Consider the following 22,048-nt stretch of genomic DNA (forward strand, 5'->3'; position numbering starts at 1 on the left):
GGATGGACAAGCCATATCATAAGAACAGAGAAAGAGAAATCAAGAACAAGAGACCAATCACAGTGCGAGAATCGAAAAGGCTCCTCCCACGACAGGTCGTGCGGTAAATAGCCTCGCCGACGGAAAGTCCCCTGTACGCACATCGTACAGATCCGTCAGGGCACGATCCGTCGGCGACTGTCCAATCCAGCGGGCAATTGTCTCGACAACCATGGCGCACGTCTCGCGCGAGGCCACTGCCGCGGAGAACATCTCCCAGTCCAGCTTTGTCCAGTCGTTGCGCGTGTCGAGGACGATGCCGTACTCCCCAAGGACGGTCGGGTAGAACTTGCTCTGTGCATCGTACACCGACTCGGGGACAAAGCGTAGGCGTAGAGCCCTGTCGGCATAAAGGTTGTAGAGAAGATCTTTATTTCGGCGACCTGTCAGCTCACGATCCTTCTTCCTTGCTGCCCACGATCGCGGGATTGAACGTACTATACGAGTTGGGGACGTTGTACTGCAGCATGGCGCGGGGCGTCGAGGCATTCGCGTTCATGGCGTTGGCGATCCAGAAGTCGAGATACTCCCCCGCCACGGTCGTGTACGTCTGCTGCTGGTTCCGGGCTGCAAGAAGGTTCTCGACCTCTCCCATGGCGCGCAAGGCAATGATTCCCTTGAGGGCGAGGTTTGTCTGGTTCCTGTCGTCGTGATTTCGACATGTCAGCAAGCGAATGAAGAGGTAGAGAGAGGTAGAGAGATGAAGAGGGGAGGCAGCCCGTACGCTGCGCTGCCGGCAAAGTCGTCGGTGGTCATCTGATTCACGGGGACCCGAGAATTATCCACCAGGTGCTGTCCCCATTTCTCGAGGATCCTCTGGTGCTGCCGCAGGTAGGCCGTATCACCCATCTTCTGCGCGTACGACAGCATCATGATGACCATGTTTGCCGATTCCTCCAGCGGCATGGGCCAGTCGTTGCCATCCGGATAGCCCAGGGCATTCGGGTACCGACCGAGGTCGTGCATGGCACTGTCGTTGGGGTAGTTGCCTGCCTCCTGGTTCTCTACCAGGGATGACAGCGACCACCTGATGAGATTGGGGTTGAAGTAGAGCATAAATGGCCAGGTCGGGAAGATGACGTCGACCGTCTGAATGAAGCTGCCCGAGCTGATCTCCTTCTGCCACACCATGACGTCGTCCCCGCTCCCGGTAAAGGCCAGAGCTCCAAACGTCTGCCGGACAGTGAGGCTGGTGAGGGTCAGGTAGTCTCTGCCGGCCGCCGCCGTCGAGTCGTCGGCCACCTTCCTGTCGAGACGCGTCGAAGCTTCCTGTGCGTGGGCCCAGTCGTGGAAGAAGACGGAGACGAGGCTCTGCTCGCTGTAGTACTGCCTCCAGTACGAGGTGAGATTCTGGGCCTGCTTGGATGCGCCTACGAACTGGGTGGCCACCTCCTGCGTATAGCCGATGGTGAACAGAGATCGCTCCCACCCGTCGGAGACGGGTCCAAGATTATGGGCAAGCCCAAACACCGGCCTGCAAGAGTGTCAGCCGGCGTTGTCTGAACCATGAATGTTCAGGTCCAAGTCTCACCAATCTCTTTCGATGGGACGGAAGTTTCGATCCATCGTGTTAGCCAAAGCACCCTCATCTAGAAAGGTCCCCCGTACGACATTGTCAGACCCGGACTGGTATGTTCGACCCGGCTGTGGAGAGGTGTTAGGAAGAGTATGACGGCGGATAGAGGGCGAGAGATGGGAAGACTTGCCGTGTCCGTGGTAGCCCAATACCAATTACCCCAGGAAGCCTGTTCGACCGTCTCTTCGAAAACACGCTGCTGGGCCCGCCAGAACTTATGGTATATGACACCATCTTGCGTACCGTTGGCCCACTCGAGGCCTGCACTTGGATCACCCGAGGCCCATTCTATGCAGAAGTCAACATCATCCTGTCTCTGACGGGGGGGGGATGGGTAGGAACTAACGGCCGGATACGTCAGCGTACAGCTGAACGTCGTGAGCCTTGCCGTCAATGGACTTGACAGCAACTTCGAGGTAGGACGATGTCATGGACTGCCGTTTAATATCGTCGGGGAAAACGGGCGTGAGGAACTCGATCCTCATCTCTATCTTTGTGCCCACGCGCATGGTGAATATGGTCTTGGTAGAGGTATACTCCAGGGACACTTGGTCAACGAGCGGTACGCCGGGATGGGCACCCATCCAGTTGAAGTTCTCCCCGTCGACCTTGACGAAACCTTGCCAGCCAAGGGCTGCACCACTGGGAGAGTCATCTGTCAGCTGGCGAATGGAGTGAAACACGTGGGAGCTCCGCACTATGGAGGAAGAGATAACCCACGTCCAGAACTGAGCCCATTGTCCCGCCAAGTAGCCCTTTGATTCACCCTTTGGGCCATTCAACCATGTGTTGAGATAGGGGGAGCGAACAGCCAGAGGAACCGAGGGAGCCCTGACTGGGAGAAATTCAGACAGGGCTTGCACTTGGAAGACGCAGGCAACCGCCCCGAAGAGTGTAGTCAGACGCATGATGTTCAATACATGCAGGAGACGACGAATACGGTACCGTGCTTCGGGTTTGGGAGGTAAGTGGGCTCCGGGTCAGCCAAGTAATATATACGAGAGCGATGAGAGCTACGCTATGTAGGCAGTGAGACGCACCTTTGTGTCAGAGTTGGGAAAGGGAAACCTTGACTAGAGAGAATAGGGGAAAGTCTTGCTGCTGTATCGTCAACTTCCTATGGGTGGCGGCGCATTGGTTCTCAGCGTTTGCTGTTAGCGGTTGCAATCAATCCCATCTTGGTTGAGTCGATCGGCTCTCGTCCAGATGTAAGAGTATCACGACCGTTGGTGCTCCGTGTAGTTGCGAGAAGAGACAGTCTGCACGTGTTTGGCTCTTGGAAAGACCATTTGATCGAAGATGGCCTGACATGCCTAGCCCATCCTTGCATGCCTTATATTGCCAGAAGCTTTACTTCTCTGGCTGAAACAGGGTCGTCATCGCATTCCGGATGCGACGTTGTACCGGCAGAATGTGGCGTGCGGGTGGTATGGCCCGTGAGGCTTGTTGCTTGCAACGTCCGTGATGGCAACGGGTCTGCTGACGACCTTGACCGAACTTACGGCATCAAAATAGTAGAGATAAGACCTTTCCAGCCCCCGGATCTCGCCGGGCCGTTCAGATTCTCATAGGCCGAGGGCGCCAGCCAAGTTGGATGACAGCCGTCTGATGCGTCTAGGGTCTAGGCATTACTTCATATGATCAGTGTCATCGTCACCTCGCTGGAAAGGGCCATCGGATCCATCCTTTCCTCATTTATCACTCCCTTCCCCCAGGAATTGCTCCAGTACGTCGAGATAGACTGCTATGGATTGGGCGTGGCCCCTTTCATATGTATGGGAACCATAACTAATCCTTGAAGACTTGGGAGGATGATGCAGCTGTTGCTTTCATACGTTACGATGCTCGTCGGCAGAGGGGCTATTTCCACGACTTCACAGGCCAGAAAGGTCGGGATGATGGAAACGGAAGGGCATGTGGATGGATGAAGGGAAACGCTGCCGAGGGAGCACATGATAAGAGTAGAATCAGACGATGGTGTATTGATGAGCGAGAGCCACATAACTGAACTCGAGAAGAAGCACGAGAAGAGGGGAAGATGAGGTTCGATGCAGTACTGATACGGGCTTTTGGTAATTCAAGGCGTCTATATGGTAAGATTGATATCAGTTTCGTTACCTATAGTTCCAAACGGAATCAAGGCTCAAGGATACAGAAAGATACATGCATGTCTCTTGAATCAGTCTATACTAAGGGAGAGGTTTTATGCAGCTGCATGCATTCAATGTCTGTATATCACATGAAGCTGTGATTGACCTTTGATGCTGGTGATACTTCCTGTCTTTACCGACAAAGACCGATCTTGTTCCCTTTACTGTCTATTTCAAAGTACGTGTACCAATGTTGGCGTATGTCATCTTGATGGTCAACTATACAATACTTCTTGCTTCCTGCTCGGAGTAATCCGTAGATTCGCTGGTATTGATACATATCAAGACCCTTATCTCCCAACCCCTCATATCCATCCCACTCACACTCGCACCTCAAGAGAAGCACCCTTCAAGTAACCGAATACAACATGACACCACCAACATATCAGCTGTGGGTTGGCGGCAAGTACATCGACGGCAGTGGTGAACGGTGAGTTGACGGAGAGGCCCACCCTCAGCTTTCAGATCCAGCTTACTGATCACACAGTTTAGTATTGCCGTCGAGAACCCCGCGACGGGGGAAATGATTGCAGAGTGAGCGATTAACAACCTGAACTCACCTCACCCCCCCGCGCCCCCAAATCATGACTCTTCAGCTCCTAAGACAAATCCGTACACAGATGTCATACAGCCTCGGATGTCGATGTCGACAACGCCGTGATCACAGCCCATTCGACCTTCAAGTCAGGCGTGTGGTCCCGGTGCTCTCGGCATGAGCGGGCCGACGTCCTGGAGAGAGCAGCCGACTGCCTCACGCAGGAGATGCAGAGCTTGATCTCCCTCGAGGTGGCCCAGACTGGACGCGCCGTGCGCGAGATGCAAGCCCAGGTGCCCTCGCTGGTGCGGTGGTTCAAGTACTACGCGGCGGTGCTCCGGACCGAGGAGCGCCCCGTGTTGCCTACGTCGGGAAAGCTTCACAACTGGGTCGAGAGGGTGGCCCTCGGCGTCGTCGTGCAGATCACACCCTTCAACCACCCGCTCCTCATCGCCGTAAAGAAGCTGGCGCCCGCCCTCGCCGCGGGAAATTCGGTCATTGTCAAGCCGAGCGAGCTCACGCCGTTGACGACGGTGCTCCTCGGTCCCATCCTGCAGCGGGCGGGGCTCCCGAACGGCGTCTTCAACGTCGTGCCCGGGCTAGGGGCCACGACGGGCAAGCGGCTCGTCGGCAGCCCGCTCGTGCGCAAGGTGGATGTGACGGGCGGTACTGCCGCGGGAAGGGCCATCGGGTCCATCGTCGGCGGCAACCTCGCGCGCTACACGGCCGAGCTGGGCGGGAAGGCCCCCGTCATTGTCTTCGAGCAGGCCAACCTCGACGCGGCCGTCAACGGTATCGCCTTTGGCGCCTTTGTCGCCAGCGGACAGACCTGCGTGGCAGCGACGCGCATCATCGTGCAGAAGTCCATCATCGGACCCCTGGTCGATAAGCTCAGGTGCAAGGCTCAGTCGATTACCGACCGCATGGGATCCCCGTCGAATCCATCTTCGACGATGGGGCCTCTCGTGTCGGCGAAACAGCTGGCCCACGTCGAGCGCCTCGTCGACCAGGCCAAGGCAAGCCTCCACTCTACAACCGTGTGCGGCGGCCAGCGTCTGTCCGGCACGTCAGCTCTGGACGGATATGACTTCACAAGGGGCTACTACTACCCGGCCACCATCCTGGCCTCCGCAGGCACGCAAGGTGAGAATACCATTCTCAGGACCGACATCTGGAAGGAGGAGGCTTTCGGTCCCGTCGTCGTCGTGGCCGGCTTCGATACCGAGCAGGAGGCCATTGAGCTCGCCAACGACAGCCAGTTCGGGCTCGGCGCCGCCATCTGGACGACTGATCTCAGCCAGGCCCATCGCGTGTCGAAGGCTGTCGAATCCGGAATCGTATGGGTCAACACCCACCACCGGAACGACCCCAGCAGCCCTTGGGGCAGTGCGACGAGCGCCAGCGGCGTTGGGAGCGAGAACGGAGTCGAGGCTTACCATGCTTATACCACTACCAAGAGCACCATCATCAACTATGCCTCTGCCGAGGAGGCCATCTCTACGGAGGACTGGTTCCGCCAAGGAAGCGGCCAGGTTCGCTATGGCTGAGCGTCAGCGAAGTGTTTTCCCTCAATCTATCCTACATGCATCGGAAACATTGGATGCACGTCAGATTATAGAAGAAAACTTGTTGGCAGTCTATGGAATTACAACTGGCGCTCTGCCTCGGTGTTGTTGTTGCTGTTGTCGTCTACATGTACGAGAAAGAAAAGAATAAGGATTTTTTTACGTGCTCTCTAGGCTCCTAGCCTCAAGCCTCTTCCCCACAAAGCCATCCCATCTGATGAAACCAAGGTTTATCGATCAATGAGGAGGAGTGGAACTCTCTCATGACGTCCGAGACTCCAGGGGCAGACGGCTCATCACCTGCAGTGACATTCGTCCGAGATAGTCTATTGTACCTCTCAACAACCATTGTGACTCACACATTTGTCAACTTCTCACCCGATTGAGTAAAGGGGACAAGGGGATGATGCAGGTGAAACAGGTGAGTGGGCAGTGGCACGTGTCTTGCTGATTTGCCTGTATGTACTTGTGACATATTGCGATATATGATGTTGGTGTTTAGGGATACCTCAAAACCCTTCAAGGAATAAAAACCTGGGAGACATTTAATAATCGCTCTCCGTATCTGTTGTACAAGATACAGCACACAAGTACATGTAATATACCATACACAACGTTGAACGTGTAGATACATAGTATTACTAGAATCAGTACTAGACGCGAGACACTCATCTAATCTTATTGTACAGACACAGACAACTCCAGCTACTACATGTGCTAAAGAGTGTATGTAAAAGACGGATGGCGGTGACCCAGACGACTGGGATTCCCTTCGATAAGACGTTGATCCCTCTCCCCACGATTCCTCTTGGCATTCTCCCACTGGCAGTAAGCCATCTGGGCACACACGGTGATGAGGCATAAGACTAGGGCACCAAGACTAACGGCGTGTCCTAGGGTGTACTCGGGTCTGGATTTTGTTAGAATATGGGGTTTTTTTTTTTAAAAAAAAAATAGACAACAGAGAGATGAGAAAGAAAGAAAGAAAAACGTACTCATCTTGAGACCGGTAGATGAATGTAGCCGGAAATGCAGCAAGGTTGGCCAAGGCAACCTGGGCCCCCAGACCGGTGGCTCTAGTATAATGAGGTGCCAGGTTATTCGAAAGCCAGCCCTTATGATGGCAGAGTCAGTATCCGGTCCCTGACAGAAGCGGAAGAAGAGGATAGTAAATCGATGAGCGTACCATGACCATGGCTGCGCAGGGAAACACGCCGACAGCAACGAGAAACGTCCCGCCATAGCGAACGGTATTCCGATCCGCCACCAGAAGCATAATGTAACCCCCTATACCGACCAGATTGCCCAGTGCTATGAACGGGCCGCGGTAGGCAACCCTGTCGGAGACAAATGACAGGCCGATGACCGTGAGGAAGGAGGCCGCGTTGGGCGGCGCAGTAAAGAGCTGGGCCCGCGTGGAGTGGTACCCCAGTCCGCGGATGATGCTCGGGAGGAAGAGGGAGAAACTCTGCAAGCCGATTCACACCCAGATCAGCAATCTCGATCTCCCCGCTACTTGTCAAGAGACAGGGAGGAACTGACATAGAGAGGAATGAGAACCATGAACCAGATTATGGAACAAAAGTACGTCTGGGGCGCCGTGAGTGCCATCCTAACCCAATGCCAGTCGAACTTCTCCTCGTTGACGTCCCTGATGGCCGTGGCACCGTGGTAGTCTTCCTGGAGACGGTTCATGGCAGCCACTCGCTCCTCGTGGGTGAGAAACTTGGCGTCGGCGGGGGTGTTTGGCATGACGGCGAAGCATACTAGGCCAAATACGGTGGTGATGGCGCCTTCGACTGAATTCGTTTTAACCCATTGTTAGATCATGACCGTGAACCAAAACCAAAAGGAAGAGAGGCTGTGTGTGTGATGAGATAAAAAAGGGGAAAGGGGAGAGAGAGAGAGAGAGAGGGAGAGGGAGAGAGAGAGAAGCGTACTGAAGAAAATCCATGGCCACCGATTATACCCGCCGTACTCGATCTGCGCCAACCCGGTGGCCAACAGTCCTCCAAACGCACCAGACAGAGGAGCGGCACAGTAGAAGAGACCGATGCGAAAGAGCATGCGGTGCCGTCGGTACCACATGGACAGGTACACGAGTATGCCGCCCAGGAGGCCACCTTCGAACAGGCCGAGGAGGATCCGGCAGATGACCAGGCCGGCGTAGGATTTGGTGAAGCCCAGAAAGGTGCACACGATGCCCCATGACGTGATGAGCGCAGGGAGGTAGATGCCGGCCTTGACACGCTTGACGATCCAATTACTCGGCACGTCAACCAGGACATAGGGGATGTAGAAGATCAGCAGGGCGACGTTGAACTTGCTTCCTTCTGCTATGCCCAGGTCCTCTGTCAGTCCGTCAATCTTGGCGTTGCCGATGTTGGATCGATCGATGAATGCAAAGAGCCTAGATGGTAAGAGTCAGCATACATGCATGTACGGCGAAAGTACACAATCATTTAAAATGACAGAACGCGCATATCCTCCGAGAGAGAGAGAGAGAAAGAGAGAGAGAGAGAGAAAGAGAGAGAGAGAGAGAAAGAGAGAGAGAGAGACGAGAGCTTACCAGATTCCAAATAACCATGGCATGATGTGAGCGTCAAACTTGCGATCAAGTCTCCTATCCAGCCTCTCATCAATCATGCTGTCCTGGTCGCGTCTGACGTCCTCCATGTCGGCGGATTTCTGGAACTCGACCTGCTGTCCCGCTTCGTCGACCTTTGTAGTAGACATGATGGGTAAGAAAGCAAAGGAGAAAGAGAAGAGAGAGAGAGAGAGAGAGCAATCGTATTGCCAAATGAAAAAAAAAAAGAGACAAGACAGAGGGAAAAAAACAACGAGGGAGAAAAGAGGTGAGGGAGTATGTTATATGGGTTATATGACCTGTCGATCAGATGACTTATACCTCTCCTCTCCTCTCCTTCGATCTCAAGCTTTCCCCGCCTTTTTCTCTCGTCTCTTCCTCCTTACCCCACGGGGATCAGATCTAGGTGCCGTCTGGGGTTGCAGGGATATAGTAAACAGAAGAGGGTGGTCAGGGTAGTTGATTGGATGGACGGGGGAAGTGGTGGTGGCAAGAGAAGAGGGAGGGGGGAACACACACACACACACACACTCAGAGAGAGAGAGAGAGAGAGGGAGAGGGTAGAGAGAGAGGGTAGAGAGAGAAAAGAAACGGAGAGAGAGAAGGGGAGAGTGGGAGAGAAGAAACGGAGCGAGGAATGGCTTTTTGTCGCCAACATCAGGACAAGCTAGTTGATCGATGTTGGCTTCTTGATCAGACAGATGTTTATTGCCTTTTTTCCCAGCTGCAGCTGCAGTGTGCCGTTTCCACAAGTTTTACTTTTTATTTCTTTATCTACCATTACTATTACTGTAGAGTTATTCCTCCGTCTATTGGGAACTATCCTCGCAGAGAGGATGGCATAGACGTAGTAGTGATGAATGCGACTATGCAGTATGAGGAGGTAAACCATACTAGAAAAGTACCGTTTAACCCGTTTAGGGGGAGGGAGCGGAGTACAAGCGGCCGACTGTTCTGTTGGTCTAGTCGTCACAATCCCGTGCCGTTCTAGCCATGTACGCATCATGTTGTATCTTGTCTGACCTCGGGTCAGTGTGACGCCATCGCCATTCGTTAGTCTCGTTAACCCCCCTCCCCCTCTTGGGGGCGCTCTCTCGGGTCGTGTCTGGGTTCTGATTGAAGTACGCAAAAATAAATCAAGGGAGCGAAAGAAACAAGACACGAGACATACCAAGAAACGCACGGTACTGCTATTACTCAGTCGATTAGGGAAAGTAAGGGGTGGGAAAAAAGTAAATCAAGTGCTGAAAGAAAAAATTGTCTTCTCTGGCATCTAGCTATGTCTCTCCGTGCTGCCGTGCCTGACTACATGGTCAGAATACGGATGAATGAATACAAAAAGAAACAAGAGCAAATGTCGGCGAAAAAGAAAAATGCATGTGTGTGTGTGTGTGTGCGTGTGTTTGTATGTCTGCATAATATGTCTCTCGCTTCCTGTCCTCTACTTCCTATCCTCATAGTCCGTCAGGCCAAGCTCCTCAATGATCTTCTGATTGTGCTGCCCGACGCTGGGAACAGGTCCCATGCGGTAGAGCGAATCGTCCGTGATGCCCGCGGGCTTGAGGGCGGGGATCTTGCCCTGAGGCGTGTCGACCTCTGTCCACCGCCCCCTGGCCTCGAGCTGGGGGTGGTCCCAGAGGTCTTGCATGCTGTTGACCTTGGCGTTGGCAATCTCCGAGGCGTCGAGCTTAGCCAGAACCTCCTCAGCCGAGAGCTTGGAAAAGGCGCCGTGGATGATGTCGCGCAGCTCGACGCGGTTCTGGGAACGGAGCGTGTTGTCGGCGAAGCGGCCGTCGTACGCCAGGGCGGGGTCGCCCAGCACTTCGGTGCACAGGGCCACCCACTCGCGCTCGTTCTGGATGCCGATCATGACCGGGGTCGTCTTGGTGTCAAACGGTCCGTAAGGGTAGATGGAAGCGTGCGAGGCCCCCTCGCGCGTCGGGGGCTCGGCACCATCAAAGGCGTAGTACATGGGGTACGACATCCACTCAGCCATGGCCTCGAGCATCGACACGTCAATGTGCGAGCCCTTTCCGGTGCGTCCGCGCCTCATCAGCGCCGCCAGGATGTTCTGCAGTGCCGACGTGCCCGCGGCAATGTCCGCCACCGAGATGCCCACCTTGGCGGGCTCGCTCTCGCTGCCCGTCACCGACAGGAGACCGGCCTCGCTCTGGACGAGCAGATCGTAGGCCTTCTTGTCGCGGTAAGGGCCGTCAGACCCGTAGCCCGAGATGTTGCACACAATCAGCCCTGGATTCTCCCTCTTGAGCTTGTTGTAAGACAGCCCCAGGCGCGACGCCGCACCGGGGGCCAGGTTCTGCACCAGCACGTCGGCGCGCTCAATCAGCTCGCCGAGGACGCGGCGGTCTTTGGGGTTCTTGACGTCGAGCTCCAGCGACTCCTTGCTGCGGTTGGTCCAGACAAAGTGTGACGACTGGCCTCGCACGCGCCTGTCGTAGCCGCGGGCGAAATCTCCCTCACCCCGCCTCTCAACCTTGATGACACGGGCGCCCATCTCGGCGAGCTGACGCGTGCAGAAGGGCGCGGAAATGGCCTGCTCCAGACTGACGACGGTGATTCCCTCGAGAGGAAGGCCCTCCCTGTCCCATGCACGAGGCTTGGAGGACATGAGGCGTGTCGTTGCGGTGGTGTTTTGTCGTACTCGTCGTGAGAGCTGGGCTCGCGTCTCCCAGAGCGACGACGTGGGCCTCGGCTGCAGCAGCGACAGCTGAGCAGCTGGGCGAAGAGTCGCCGGTCTCACAAAAGGTGAAGGCATGGCAATGAGGGCAGAGAGACGGCAATGGGTTCAGTAGAAGAAGGAGAGGAGAAGGAGGAGAAGGAGGGAAGAGGGAAGAGAGGGGGAAGAAGATGGGGTGATTGGAAAACAGCTGATTCACGTTGGAGCTCGGTTACTCTCGGGAGCGGTCACTGGGGCACTGTAGGTGGCTCTTAGCGGGCTCTCTATGGGGTTTGCAGTGGGCATTCGAGCTGTTACCCACGGGGTATTTGTTAGTGCACTGCAGCCTTTATCCAGTAATCATTCTCCAGTAATAAGTAGATGGGCAGATTAGTCAGTGGAGATGCGGAGAGTGCGGGGAAACCATCTCCACACAATGACGCGCCTCACGTCGCGGGTGGGTAATCAAAATCCCGAAGGCCGAAACAGAGGGCGTACATTATTAACGAGTATGAGAGTGGTCAGATATGTTTGTGGATATCGTCGTAGCACATATATATATATATATATAATCGCGTACATGTGCCTAGGCGTGTATGTATGTAAAATATGATAACAATGAAACTCCCACGAGGCTTCCTGTTCAGACGATAGCGCATCGGCATTGTCGTCGTGAAAAAAAATAAAAAATAACAGGACGTCCTCGGTTCGAACACGCCGTCCCAGCGATGGCGTAACGGCACTGTCGCTGTCGGGGTCCCCGTATGACAGCGAATAAAAACTTATATGGGGGTATCATGACAATTGCGTTGTACTCGAAAATTCGAAAGAAATGCGAGACAGACCCCAAATCCAGAAAGGAAAAAAAAAAACAGATACTTTTCAGAAGAGAGGGGAAAAGAGGGAAGAACAGATGACGAAGACGGAAAAGATCAGAGCAATAGCGCAGCAGCATTGTTGTCTCGATACATCTCCAATCGTTACAGTTCTTCTCCAATTCATTGGTCCGGCCAATGAGGGGAATGAGTCGATGCTCAAGGTAATGAAAAAAGAGGGGTATTAAGGAAGGGAAAGTGGAGTTATATGTGATGAAGAGAGGCATTATATCGTATGATATACCATCTCGCCAGGTTTCAGGCAACTCCTCAGAGCCTGCCCCGAAACCAATCAAAAGGCCCGACTGACCGATTTACTTGGCAGCTGCCGGTCGGAGCGACTTTCCAAAGCCGCGCTGCTGGAGCTCCCGCCTCGCCGCACCGTCCTCGAGCTCCCCACCGCTCTGCTGATGCTGCTGCTCCCGTAGTTTGTTGCTGGGCGGGTTGCCGAGGATCTTGAGCAGGGCCACCATGACGAACGAGCTGAGGATGCTGGCAACCAGGATGCCAATCATGGTCAGGTTGCTGCGGCGGTACTGGTGCGGGCCTGGTGCGGCATCCTCTGGCCACCCCGTGTACAGGGCGTATGTGGTGGTGACGCTGCCCAGGTTACCCAGCCCGGAAACGAGCGCCGAGGCGGCGGCGACGCCGACCTCGCCATGACGCTTCTGGAATATCTGGTTGCTCCACGCCATGCAGTTGGGCACCGTGGGGCCCAGGCCAAAGCCCACCATCAGGAGGCCGCCGTACCGGGCCCAGCCGTTGCTGGTCGCGAAAGTCGACAGAAGCAGACCGGCAATCTGAATGCAGGTGGCACCTGAAAAGATGAGAGCACGGTGCTCGTGGAAGCGGTCAGAGATGGGCATAAAGATGAGGATGGCGATGAGGTCCATCTGCACATGTTAGTTTGGCTCAAAAAAGCTGAAGAGAGAGGGAAGGGGAATGCATACGATCCAGATGGGCGCAAAGAGCAGGCTGATTGTAACATCGCTGGCGTCCGGCTGGATGCTGGCGATGATGACAGACCCGTACATCTGGGTGCCGATACCGACGCCCACGACGCCAAAGTACATGATGGTGAGGGGCCAGATACGCCAGTCCAGGAAGACGAGAAGAAGGTCCTTGGCGGACCAAGGGCGAGAATGGTACACACGCTTGAGATCGTGGTAGTGGACAATGGCGTCGTAGCCAGTCAGTGCCTCGGGGGTTGGGGGCAGGAATCGCGAAGACCACGACTTCTCCCTGGCCTGTCCAGGCGCGAGGGGTCTCTCAGGTAGCCACCACAAGAGGACGAAGCTGAGGCCGATGGCAATAACCCCATAGACGAGGAACATCCATCGGAAGCCGACGATGCCCATAGCGCCATCCATGAGCTGAAAGCCGGCAGACACGAGCCCGACGACGGCAGCCGAGACTTGCGACGCCGTAAAGTACATGCCGATTCGCTTGCCCGTGCGCGACGGCGGGTAGAAGAGTGTGAGGTAGTACGACATGCCCGGCCACATTCCCGCGATGACGACGCCGAGCAGGAAGCGCAGCAGCTTGATGCTCCACGCAGCCTGGGCAGCGGCGAAGCAGGCACCCACGAGACCCGTGGCAAACACGATGCGGGCCATCCACACGCGCGGGCTCAGCCTGCTCATGACCAGGTTGGAAGGGCAGTCGAATATGACGTAAGAGACGTAGAAAAGGGCCAAGGCCGTCGACGTGTCCCGTGCCGTCAGGCCCAGAACTGACATGAGGTCGTGCCCCACGTCGGCGTTCATGGTCTGCGCGATGCCAATGTTCGATCGGATGGCCGAGCAGAGGAAATACAAGATCCAGAACGGCGGGATGATGCGTCGGTCCAGCTTCCTGTATACTCTCTCCACCGTCTCTATGTCATAGTCTTCTTGCTCCTCCTCTCCGTCGCCGCCACCCTGCCTGGGCATGACGGCCTCGCGATCTATCTGGTCATCGGATGAAGACATCCGTTCCGACTGCGTGCTGCCACTGACAGCCTGCTTGGACTTGCCCCCCGATTCTGGAAGCTGGGCCATACTGAGCTTTGAAGCAACGGAGGTGCAATGCGACAAGCTGGTTCTGGGCCGTGACGCCTTCCTTCTCCCCCCTCACCCTTAAACCTTCGGACTACCGGTAGTAGGTAATCACCAGGGGTGTGAGAAAGGTAAAAAAGAGTTCCTCTTTTTCTATGTATCCAGGGGGGGAAGTCCTATGACGATAATACTTGTCGTAGCGTTAGGATGGATGAGAAGAAGTCAAGATGATGGGACTTCAGCCATAAATGGCAAATATTTTCTCACTGAGCGGATCCTTACTGTATTCCAAGTATCGATTTCGCACTGCCTTGACGTGCTGTATTTGGGGAAAGTGGTACAGTGTGAGCTGGCGGCGCCACAGGCGTGTGGATATCGTCTCATAATGGAAATCGATAGATTGGGCTCATCCCCTAACGGCAATAGCACATTTCTATCTATCCCCTCTTTCTCCCTTCCCATAAAAACCGTATCTTTAAGTACGAGTAATGAGTTGGGCAGGTCGTCGTTCATGGGTGCTTCTCTTGAAACTCGTAGATTTCCAGGGCAATACATAGTCATGTGTCGCAAGATATGACCAAGCAGGAATCTGGCTCGGACAAAACGAACACCAAACTTGGGACAGATATTGCCGTGAAATCGAGGCTATACAGTAATGTTTCCCTGTTATATTGCGATTCACGGCTGATGCTGCACTGTTCAGAAACATTGAGTAAGAAGAGATCAGCCTCTTTATGTCGCTATGTCCGCGTGGGAGTTTATATAACATCTCCATGGCATGTCCCGAGGCGCAATTCGGGATCCGGCCCTTCTTGAAAGCCAATCTGCTTGATGATATTGGGCTTTCCGCTGTCTGTACAGACGTTATACACACAATGTAGAACGAGGTCTGCATGGCTGGAGATAATGCCCTTAAGTTGGCGCAGTAGTTGCCCGAAATGGAAAGCATTGAACTGGAAGCAGCCCAGACTCGTCACGGAGAGGCCAAAGAACATGCCTCCCCCCCCCCCCCAAAAAAAAAAAAAAAAAAAAAAATATCACAGTCCTTTAGAGGTGCTCAACAGTAGCTGAGACAGGAGGTGGTAGAGGACTGAGTGATGCGACAAGACACAGCAAAAGCAAAAAGGGGTAGACGATCTGGGAAAGAAGGGCAGATTAAAAAGGACTGTGTCGGGGGCGTTGGTGCGTAGGCCACATCATGACTGACTACACGTGACAATGGTCAAGGCAGCAGCCACGTTTTTGAAAGGGACTATTCAAGGAAACATTTCCTACTCCGCCATGCTTTTTTATTCCTTCTCGTTTTCAACATGGTGGCATCGATCATGTTACAACGTATTCAAGACAAGCACATGACCGTATGATATAATGGCCTATGGTCGCCGGATAATAGCCGTCTTCCCGGGATGGGAAACATACGGTAGAACATGGGCTGTCAATAATGCAAGATGGCACCAGTATGGCAGGCGCACGAGGTACGCTGGTCCTAGAAGAGGCAGCCGCCGAGGTGTACGAGAGTAGACGAGGAGTCGTTCTGCTCCAATGAGCCGCAGTCAGTGCCGGTCACACCCAACTTCCAATTGAAGCCTTGCAAGGAAGTGGAGAAGGAGTGATATCGTCCAATGAGTCACGCCAAGACTGGCGTCGTGCGGCTGACCGGGATGCCTGCTGTCAAATGCACCTGTAGAGACTGTGTACAGATTAATCTGCACAAGTAATGTTATTATATGCCCGGTGTTTCTAACAGATACGGCGGGGGCTTTGTGCATGGAGGCATTCGGGGGGGGGGGAGTGTTGGCGAATTTGTACTTCGTGAAGAAGTAGTGATAGGATCAATTTTAATCGATGTGCCTAGCCTCGGATGAAGTTGACAAGAAGTTGAAGAAACGGAGTACTCGCAGATTGGTACCGAGAGTCGGAGCAACACACGTGACCTGTGCGACGATAGGCTGCACGTGACCTATACCTCCTCCCAATGCATGACTAATAGTTAAAGAGCACTATTCCCTCAAAAATCCGTGTCTGCCTTCGATCATTCATACCATATTTTTCAGGCCAGCATCACGTCCCAGATCGCGAACCGTGATTTCTGCATCATCGCCAATACCGTCATCAAGCGTTCCAAAGTCGGTGCAAGTCCATTTTTGGATTGCGCTGCATCGCATCTACCACCACCACAAACAACAACCTCTGTACAACAAAACAAACCGCCGAATAATACAAATCAACAAATCACTCCGCGACCGGCGCAACTTTGGTCTTCTTTTATTCCCTACCCTTTTTACCATTTTAATCACCCCGAGACGACGAAAGAAAGGACAAACAGAATCACCCAGCCGCCTACTCCCAGCCTAAGCCGCCACTCCCGCGTCCCCCAGAATCCTGACTGCGATCATCTTTACCCCCGAGGGGCACGTCCCCCCATCCCCGAACAGAACCAGCAAAATACTCCGAATCACCATAGACGGAGAGGAGATAGAGACCATCATGAGCGTCGCCTACGAGCCCCGGAGCTTCATGCACGAGGGCACATACCCCCCCATCGGAGATGAGCACGACCACGGCGCCGACCACCGGTACACGGACAGCGATGTGGCCGAGCACCTGAGCCACTACACAGCTGGGGCGGCCGGCATGCTCCCGGATGACCGGGACGGCATCATGGGCGATCACGACGACCAGAGCGGCATCATGGGCGACCACAACACCGGCGTCGTCGACGACGACCCGTCGAGGCTGGACCTCGACCCCACAGGCTTCTCATCGCCCATACAGCTCCCTATGCAGACGACGACGATGCAGGAGCCCCCTCAAGGGATGCACGACGACGCCAACGACGTGCCTGACAACGACAGCAGCAACAACGTGTTGACGGTCAAGCCCGAATCTCCTATGACGGTGGCCATGGGTGGCGGCGGGGACTCGCCGCAGCCCCCGTCGTCGTCTTCGCGCTCAAAGACCATGTCGAAACCCGACCGCGAAGCCGTCAAGCAGGCCGACGGCAAGTTCCACTGCCCCCTACACGACTGCAAGGAAGAAGTGCGCTCCTTTTCGCGCAAGTGCGAGTGGAAGTATGTTTACGTCCCGTCCGACCCAATCCCCCTGCCCCCATCCCACGCTAACGACTGGTGCTTCCCCAGCAAACACATGGACAAGCACGAGCGACCGTACCGATGCCTCGTCGAAGGCTGCGAGAGCCTCCCCGGCTTCACCTACTCGGGTGGCCTACTACGACACGAGCGTGAAGTCCACGGCAAACATGGCGGCCCGAAGAAGACGGTCAACTGCCCCCATACCAACTGCAAGCGCCACACGGGCAAGGGCTTCTCCCGTCTCGAGAACCTAAACGAGCACCTCCGACGCGTCCACACCGCCAACAACCCCGGGGAGACACCCCCCGGCGGCAACAGTGTCACCAACGCCATGCTCGGGGCCATGGACTCTGCCGAGTCGCACGACGACAACGAGAGTGAGAAATCGGGCGTGAAGCGCAAACGTCGGTCACGTGAAGACTCCGGCAGCGGCGGCGGCGACGTCTTCGGAGGTGCCGTCCCCGCCACCGACATGGACGAGATGATGGTGCTGCGCGAAGAGATCAAGCGCGTCCGCGAGGAGAATGACAAGCTCAAGGCCGAGATGGACCAGCAGTCGCATCACTCTCTGGCCATGATGGCCCAGATTGCCGAGCTGCAGGATGCTCTACGCCACGGTCTGTCGCATACTTCTCTCAATGGGCCCACGGCTCAACTCATTTAACCCTACATGTCTTTCCCCCCTTCTTCCCCCCTCCCTCCCCCCCTCCCCCTTTTTTTCATCCTCCATCCTCTCTGCCCATGACACGACTCACGACATATTCGCCACCACTTACAACAATGACGACAACAACAACAACAACAACAACAACAACAACAACAAACAAAGAAACAAACAAAAAAAGAATATGCCCCTCTCTGTTACGAGATAGAACTCGGTTATTCAACGCAAGATATATAGCTGGGCGTTTTTTTATGTTATGGTTTCACCAAAGGGACAGCAATACCGTCACGGCTCTCTTTTCCCTTTACCGAATCTCCCATCTTAAGCAAACAACAACAAAACAACCAAAAACAAACGTCTCTCTATCTGTCTCGCAAATCTTCAGAGCAGGTTGTGTACACTTTTCATTTTCATCTCATTCTCATATCGTCATATCGGGTTTGGAGGTTTTTCCTTTTCAAAGAAAAACCCCTAACTATGGTTTTTGGTAAGACGGAACAAAAAAAAAGGGGGGCTCCACCCTAAAAAGGAGAAGAAAAGGTGAAGGGAAAGAAACGGACGGGATTCATTGGTCTTGCTGTTGTGTTTTTCTATTCAAGAGGTATTGCCCTTGTTGCCATCCCTTTGAGGATGCTTGCGAGTTATTATTATCCTCCTTCATGTAATTGTACTATAGACATATCTTTCCTCCCTGCTCGAATATCAACACTATTTTTAATGTCACCAATACATCATTACTGCAGCCTCGCCATGCCAAAACATAATCCAGAAGGAGAAACTATACCATCACCACCAATATGATAAGAGGGTTCGGGAAGGGAAACGTTTGCCTTTCTCTCCCGAACAAATTCAGGATTACAGAGAACACAAGGTCAGAATCAGAATTGAACGGAAAGAAAAATGCTTGACAAAGTCTATACATAACAACTACCAAACATACGAACTGTTGCTTTTTTGTTCCCCCCACCCCCCATCGTCATCTTACCTATGCAGAAAAAAAAATTTTGAAATATCAAACGAAAGAAAAAAGCGAAAAGAGGGCATGCTTCACTAACAAGATCACGGCACAATCTGTACGTAATTAGCCGGCACACTGGCTGTAACTCCTGCCTTTTCCACCTCTACCCACCCATCTCCGCTGTCATCTTTAACCAGTACGAACCTCTCCCCTTCCTCCATGGTGTGCTCCGATTCACTCTGCGCAGTGTACCCGTACAGCGCTTCGACGTACCGCAGCTTGCGGGCACCCCTCTTGGGCGCCACGGCCGGTCCCTGCTTCTTCTTTGGGGTGCTTGTGGCTGTAGACGACGTAGTCGATGTTGAATATGTCGATACCGGCCGCGTCGCCATGGGCACGACCGGGGGTGCTGCCGGCACTGGCGTCCAGTCGGCGTAGGCTGCCGGCACGAGACCTTCCTTTGCGCCAGCGCGGACCTTGATCCAGCCGGAACCGTCTACAAAAGAAACGTGTTAGTACCGATCCGTATAAATAAAAAATTCGAGATATGGATGTTTGCTCACCATCTTCTTCAATCATAGTTATATCACGGCCCTCGCCTACCGCCAGCTCGCCGTCACCGCCGCCCTCAAAAGCATACAGCATCTTGCCGCGCTTCTCCTCCTTCGATCCGCCATTCAACGGGGGTCCGCCGGTTATGTATGCAGCGGGAGGGGGGGCCATGATCCGTCGCTTGGGCGCGCCACCGCTCGTGACTGATGAGATGCTCACTCTCGGCGCCGCCTCTTCTGGGGGGTTCAGGTGTGCGTTTGCCGATGAATTCTGAGCTTCCCGTGAACTCAACGAGTTCATCGTGTTGGTCGTGTTGGAACGCGACAGCTCCGGTCCGTCCGATACGTTCAAGGTGGACTGGGATGCGACGGGGGCAAGCAGCTTGTTGGCCGCCGACTGGCGCTGAGCCTTGAGCTTCTTGCGCTCGTCCTTGTTCTGCTCACCCGGGCAATCGGCAGGCACCTTCATCTCACACTTGTTGTGGCAGGTGTAGCCGCAGTCACGGCAGTCGAAGCCTTTGGCACTGAGGCCCCATATGCGTTCACCGCAGAGGTCGCAGTTTGTCGGTATCTTAAAAGTCTGGCTCTTGAAATTATGGTTCTTGGCACCCAGCGTGACGTCGCCGACTATCGTGGTGATGGTGGAAGTCTCAACCTCGGCCGTCAATCGCTTGCGATCGACGCTGTGGAGGTCCTCCTGTAGGTTGAAGAGGGTCCGGACTACCTCCACCTCGTCCTTCTTCTCGGTGCCCTCCCGTACGCGCTGCTTGACGCGCCTCGCCGACTCAACGTCACGGCGCTTCTTGTCAACGTCGCGCTTGAGGTCCCCAAGCGACGACTTGGACTTGCCCAGAAGGTTGCGGAGATAAATAATTGCCATCTCGTCCGTAATCATGGCGCCGTCGTCGTGCCAGACTGGGCTGGGCTCAAACGTCTTGTCGGGCGGCTCGCTAAATGAGTCCATGTTGTGGCGCATGTACATCATGGAGTCGAGATGAGGGCTGTTGCGCTTGATCTCGATGATTAAGTTATCCATCATGTCTTGGCTCGTCTTCATGAGGTGGCTCTCAAGCCCGGTGGCCAGCTCCCAGAGCCCATTGAGTTTGAGTACACGAAACTCATTGAGGTCTTGGAGGCTGTCCATGAGCTCGGGGACATATTCGTGGTAGTATTTATTCTTGAGGCTATTGGTGACGGTAATAGCAATGAGGTATGAGTTTTTGGCATTGTTCATCTCAAAGACCTGCTGCTGGTATGCACTCTGTGCTTTGGCTTTGTCATAGTGCGACTCGGACTTCTTGCGGCGGGCTTCGACTTCCTGGCAGGCGGCATCGTACTTGCCCTTAGCCTTACGCAAGTCGGCATAGGAACTCTCGCGTTCGCGCTCGAGCTTTTCAGCGTAGTCGATGTGCTGCTTACGTAGCTCTTCGTAACGTCCACCGTAGAACTTGAGAGGGTCCGCAACCTGGGTGATGAGATTGTTTCCAAAGGTATCGTGCGCGGCGGCTCGGGACTCGAGGGTGGTAAGCTGTGTGGACCATGTGGTCAGGGAGGCGCTGCAGGACGGGAGGGGGATGGAGGTTAGCAGAGGCGGGTGGAGAGGCGGCAGGAGGGGAAAGATATCAAACCTTTCGAGCGATCCCGGTGTCATGGATGGTGTGTCGCCGACACTGAGTATTGATATCTTCCTGTTCTTTTTCTCGAAGTACTTCTTCGCCAGAGTAGACAGCTTGGCACTGTACTCCTTTTCGATGGCGGCTCGTTCGCGGTAGAATTGTTGAATCTCATCTAGCCAGGCAATCCCATGGCCAGCCCAGGCGCTAGCGAGCTTGAAACCATCCTAATCGGGCATGTCAGCGGAAGAAGAGGGAGCAAGGACATGAGAGACGACAGGCCAGGCACACACACCTTGAGTTCGACGCCAAAGGTGGGCACGACGTCCACCTCGGCCATGACGGGCAACAGCTAGTTCGGGGGAACACTCATGTACCGGGGGGGCCGAATGTATATCTGGAGACGCATGAACCGAAATGCGACGAAAGCGACGCAAATTGAGCTGTAGGGGGGCGAGAGCAACAAGACAGCTGGTGATAGTTGGCACTGCCACTATAGTCAAGACAGACGTAGGACGTGGTTCAAGGATGGCGATGCTGATGGCGGGGAAGTGAAGGAAGGCGGCCAAGAAAAGGTGACGCGTGATATTAGCACCCGAGTGAGAGTTTATAGCGCAAGGTGCCCTATATCCTGTGGCTTATAGCGGAGAGTCATGTACCTTTATAGGGGACTTACATGTGCTGTAGGACTGACCCTGCGTTGGATTACAGGTTCTTGCAGCCGCTTACAGGGGGCTGACAGCTCTACTTCTGGAATATTATTGAGACGTAATAATACTACTCTGTTTCGAAGAAGGAGCAGCGCTAGCCGCACCTGCCCCTTTGCTCTTTACGTGTGTACATTAATATATTACTCCGTAGACTGTTATCGAATCACATGGAAGTGAGACAAGATCAACACCATACATCGATGCTCGTGATAGTCGTATTACACGACATACGCATCTTGACCCTTCAGCATCACGGCCTGTACTGCATCTATGGGGAATCATAGTAACATTCAACGATGTCGAGTCCGCGTGGCATCCATGCTCGGAGACGCACCAACTAACCGACAATGGATGCGGGATCCGCCGATAATCGGCCCATTGTGGACTTTGAACGTCATCAGCACTGCCAGCCAGCCGGGG

At 54.3% G+C, this 22,048-nt stretch overlaps 6 protein-coding genes across 6 annotated transcripts; 2 read left to right on the plus strand and 4 right to left on the minus strand.

Annotated features, from left to right (window-relative positions):
* Positions 1-57: 57 nt before the first annotated feature.
* On the minus strand, positions 58-2,523 carry GMORB2_3431 (protein of unknown function (DUF1793); the record flags this gene model as incomplete). Its single annotated transcript, XM_035465407.1, has 7 exons — positions 58-407; positions 478-680; positions 764-1,513; positions 1,571-1,628; positions 1,742-1,903; positions 1,962-2,257; positions 2,336-2,523. The coding sequence occupies 7 exons, from the start codon at positions 2,521-2,523 to the stop codon at positions 58-60; spliced, it is 2,007 nt and encodes a 668-aa protein (XP_035318672.1).
* A 1,610-nt stretch (positions 2,524-4,133) lies between these two features.
* GMORB2_3432 (Acyl-CoA reductase or other NAD-dependent aldehyde dehydrogenase) lies at positions 4,134-5,847 on the plus strand (the record flags this gene model as incomplete). Its single annotated transcript, XM_035465408.1, has 3 exons — positions 4,134-4,195; positions 4,258-4,299; positions 4,386-5,847. The coding sequence occupies 3 exons, from the start codon at positions 4,134-4,136 to the stop codon at positions 5,845-5,847; spliced, it is 1,566 nt and encodes a 521-aa protein (XP_035318673.1).
* A 735-nt stretch (positions 5,848-6,582) lies between these two features.
* Positions 6,583-11,228, minus strand: GMORB2_3433 (Crotonobetainyl-CoA:carnitine CoA-transferase CaiB; the record flags this gene model as incomplete). Its single annotated transcript, XM_035465409.1, has 8 exons — positions 6,583-6,775; positions 6,861-6,979; positions 7,052-7,333; positions 7,408-7,664; positions 7,806-8,275; positions 9,476-9,557; positions 9,624-9,642; positions 9,960-11,228. 8 exons carry the CDS (start codon positions 11,226-11,228, stop codon positions 6,583-6,585), a joined length of 2,691 nt encoding a protein of 896 aa, XP_035318674.1.
* A 1,090-nt stretch (positions 11,229-12,318) lies between these two features.
* On the minus strand, positions 12,319-14,043 carry GMORB2_3434 (Major Facilitator Superfamily; the record flags this gene model as incomplete). The annotated part of the gene is made up of 2 exons (XM_035465410.1): positions 12,319-12,897; positions 12,955-14,043. The coding sequence occupies 2 exons, from the start codon at positions 14,041-14,043 to the stop codon at positions 12,319-12,321; spliced, it is 1,668 nt and encodes a 555-aa protein (XP_035318675.1).
* A 2,484-nt stretch (positions 14,044-16,527) lies between these two features.
* Positions 16,528-17,796, plus strand: GMORB2_3435 (BRLZ protein; the record flags this gene model as incomplete). The annotated part of the gene is made up of 1 exon (XM_035465411.1): positions 16,528-17,796. One exon carries the CDS (start codon positions 16,528-16,530, stop codon positions 17,794-17,796), a length of 1,269 nt encoding a protein of 422 aa, XP_035318676.1.
* A 1,059-nt stretch (positions 17,797-18,855) lies between these two features.
* Positions 18,856-21,258, minus strand: GMORB2_3436 (formin-binding protein 1; the record flags this gene model as incomplete). Its single annotated transcript, XM_035465412.1, has 3 exons — positions 18,856-19,250; positions 19,318-21,145; positions 21,214-21,258. The coding sequence occupies 3 exons, from the start codon at positions 21,256-21,258 to the stop codon at positions 18,856-18,858; spliced, it is 2,268 nt and encodes a 755-aa protein (XP_035318677.1).
* Between the last annotated feature and the right edge of the window lie 790 nt (positions 21,259-22,048).

This window comes from Geosmithia morbida, assembly GCF_012550715.1.
Source record: "Geosmithia morbida isolate 1262 chromosome Unknown scaffold_18, whole genome shotgun sequence".
NCBI classification, from domain to species: Eukaryota; Fungi; Ascomycota; class Sordariomycetes; order Hypocreales; family Bionectriaceae; genus Geosmithia; species Geosmithia morbida.